This window comes from Hippocampus comes, unplaced genomic scaffold (genome assembly GCF_001891065.2).
Source record: "Hippocampus comes isolate QL1 unplaced genomic scaffold, H_comes_QL1_v1.1 C16997861, whole genome shotgun sequence".
Taxonomy (NCBI): domain Eukaryota; kingdom Metazoa; phylum Chordata; class Actinopteri; order Syngnathiformes; family Syngnathidae; genus Hippocampus; species Hippocampus comes.
Genome location: NW_017841888.1, coordinates 113 through 1660, shown reverse-complemented (window position 1 = coordinate 1660; position 1548 = coordinate 113). Strand labels below are relative to the sequence as shown.

Sequence of the window (1548 nt, the reverse complement as noted above, 5' to 3'; positions counted from 1 at the left end):
GACTTCTCAACTCTATTGAACCCCAGCTAGTTCCCACTGACACCATGTTGTTGACCCCTGTTCTGGTTATGCTAGACAAAGCAGAATTCTTTATAATCAGGCACAAGATTGTGCTTCTTCAAAGGTGTCTAATAAAATCAGGGATATGATTGAATTATGTTCGAAATGCAACACAATCAAAATATTTTACTAATATTTTTCATTAATTAATACCCTCTCACAATTTTACAGTCCTTGACCATTTCATTATTTTTAGCTACAAGATACCCATCCAGCAGTTAAATAAAAATGAAATGTGCTGTTTTAGCCAGGCTGCACAGAAGTGGGACCGAATTATCCACTGGCAATATTATGATTTGGCAGACTTTACCTTCATAGAAAAGACTTTTTGTCCTGTCTTCAGGCGGCATCCTTCTACTGTGACAAGATGGGCTTTGAGCCTCTGGCCTACAAGGGCTTGGAGACTGGCAGCCGAGAGGTCGTCTCACATGTCATCAGGCAAGATAAGGTACGGCAGCTTGAACAACCTGAAATCACAGATTTTAAGCTACATGTCCAACCTGTATTTTGACTCTGTTCTTGACTCCAAACAGATCATATTTGCATTTGATTCTCCACTCAATCCTGGAAATGAAGGCAAGAAACTCGTGAAGGCATATGAGAAAACAGTAGATAAAATATGAAATATTACCGTAATATCAACATGATGGCATGTCCTGTCAGAGATGGGAGCGCACTTGATGAAGCACGGAGATGGCGCCAAAGACATCGCGTTCCAAGTGGAGGACTGTGACTACTTAATCAAGGTAAAATGAGGTGCATTTGAACTGTTACAAATTACATCACATGCCAGAAAGCCACAGCACATTCTCTGAAACGTCTCTAAAACTCTGCAAATACTAACCGATTCAACTGGAGGCAAAGGAAACTTGGTGACTGAAGCAAACTCAATTGCCTGTCACATTACAAAACTTCGATTTAACATTCCAAACTATCATACACGTGTTAAAAAAAGTTAACCACTGTATAATAAAGCAAATATAAACCTAAAATACTGTAAATTAAAAACTACTCACCCTTTGAAGATGCCTGATTAACGACGGTGTAAGATTTTTCCGCATCGATACACCTAGTGGTCATTTATAGGTACTACTACAAAGAATACAGTCGGTTGGCAGCATTTAAAAAAAAACATCTTAATATTTTTTCCCACACGCTAACATTTTACCGTTTGCTGGCGAACTTAACTGGTCATTTTTAAACTAATAACAAATCATCGGGCATTTCTGTTAACACCCGGTTGATAAATTGATGCATTGGCACCCTGTTTTATAAGTTTAAATTCATTCCATGACAAAGCTCGTAACTCAGTTTACTTTTTTTTACTTTAATCGATCGCCATGTCTCAAAAACTTGTAAGATGGTATGTTCAGGTAGAACTATTTCTAGTTTTGTGGCTGTCATGACACGTTTATCTTCCGTGATGGCACCAAAGAAAAAAAAAGCGAAATTAATTAATTAATTTCATTGAGTTGCTCTTAACCAAGA

The 1548-nt window shown here is 37.7% G+C and overlaps 1 protein-coding gene across 1 annotated transcript; it reads left to right on the top strand.

The window, feature by feature from the left end:
* Positions 1 to 355: 355 nt before the first annotated feature.
* On the top strand, positions 356 to 1206 carry LOC109509774 (4-hydroxyphenylpyruvate dioxygenase-like; the record flags this gene model as incomplete). The annotated part of the gene is made up of 3 exons (XM_019859622.1): positions 356 to 508; positions 594 to 636; positions 724 to 1206. Coding segments are annotated over 3 exons (288 nt in total), but the record flags the coding sequence as incomplete, so codon positions are not given.
* Positions 1207 to 1548: the final 342 nt, after the last annotated feature.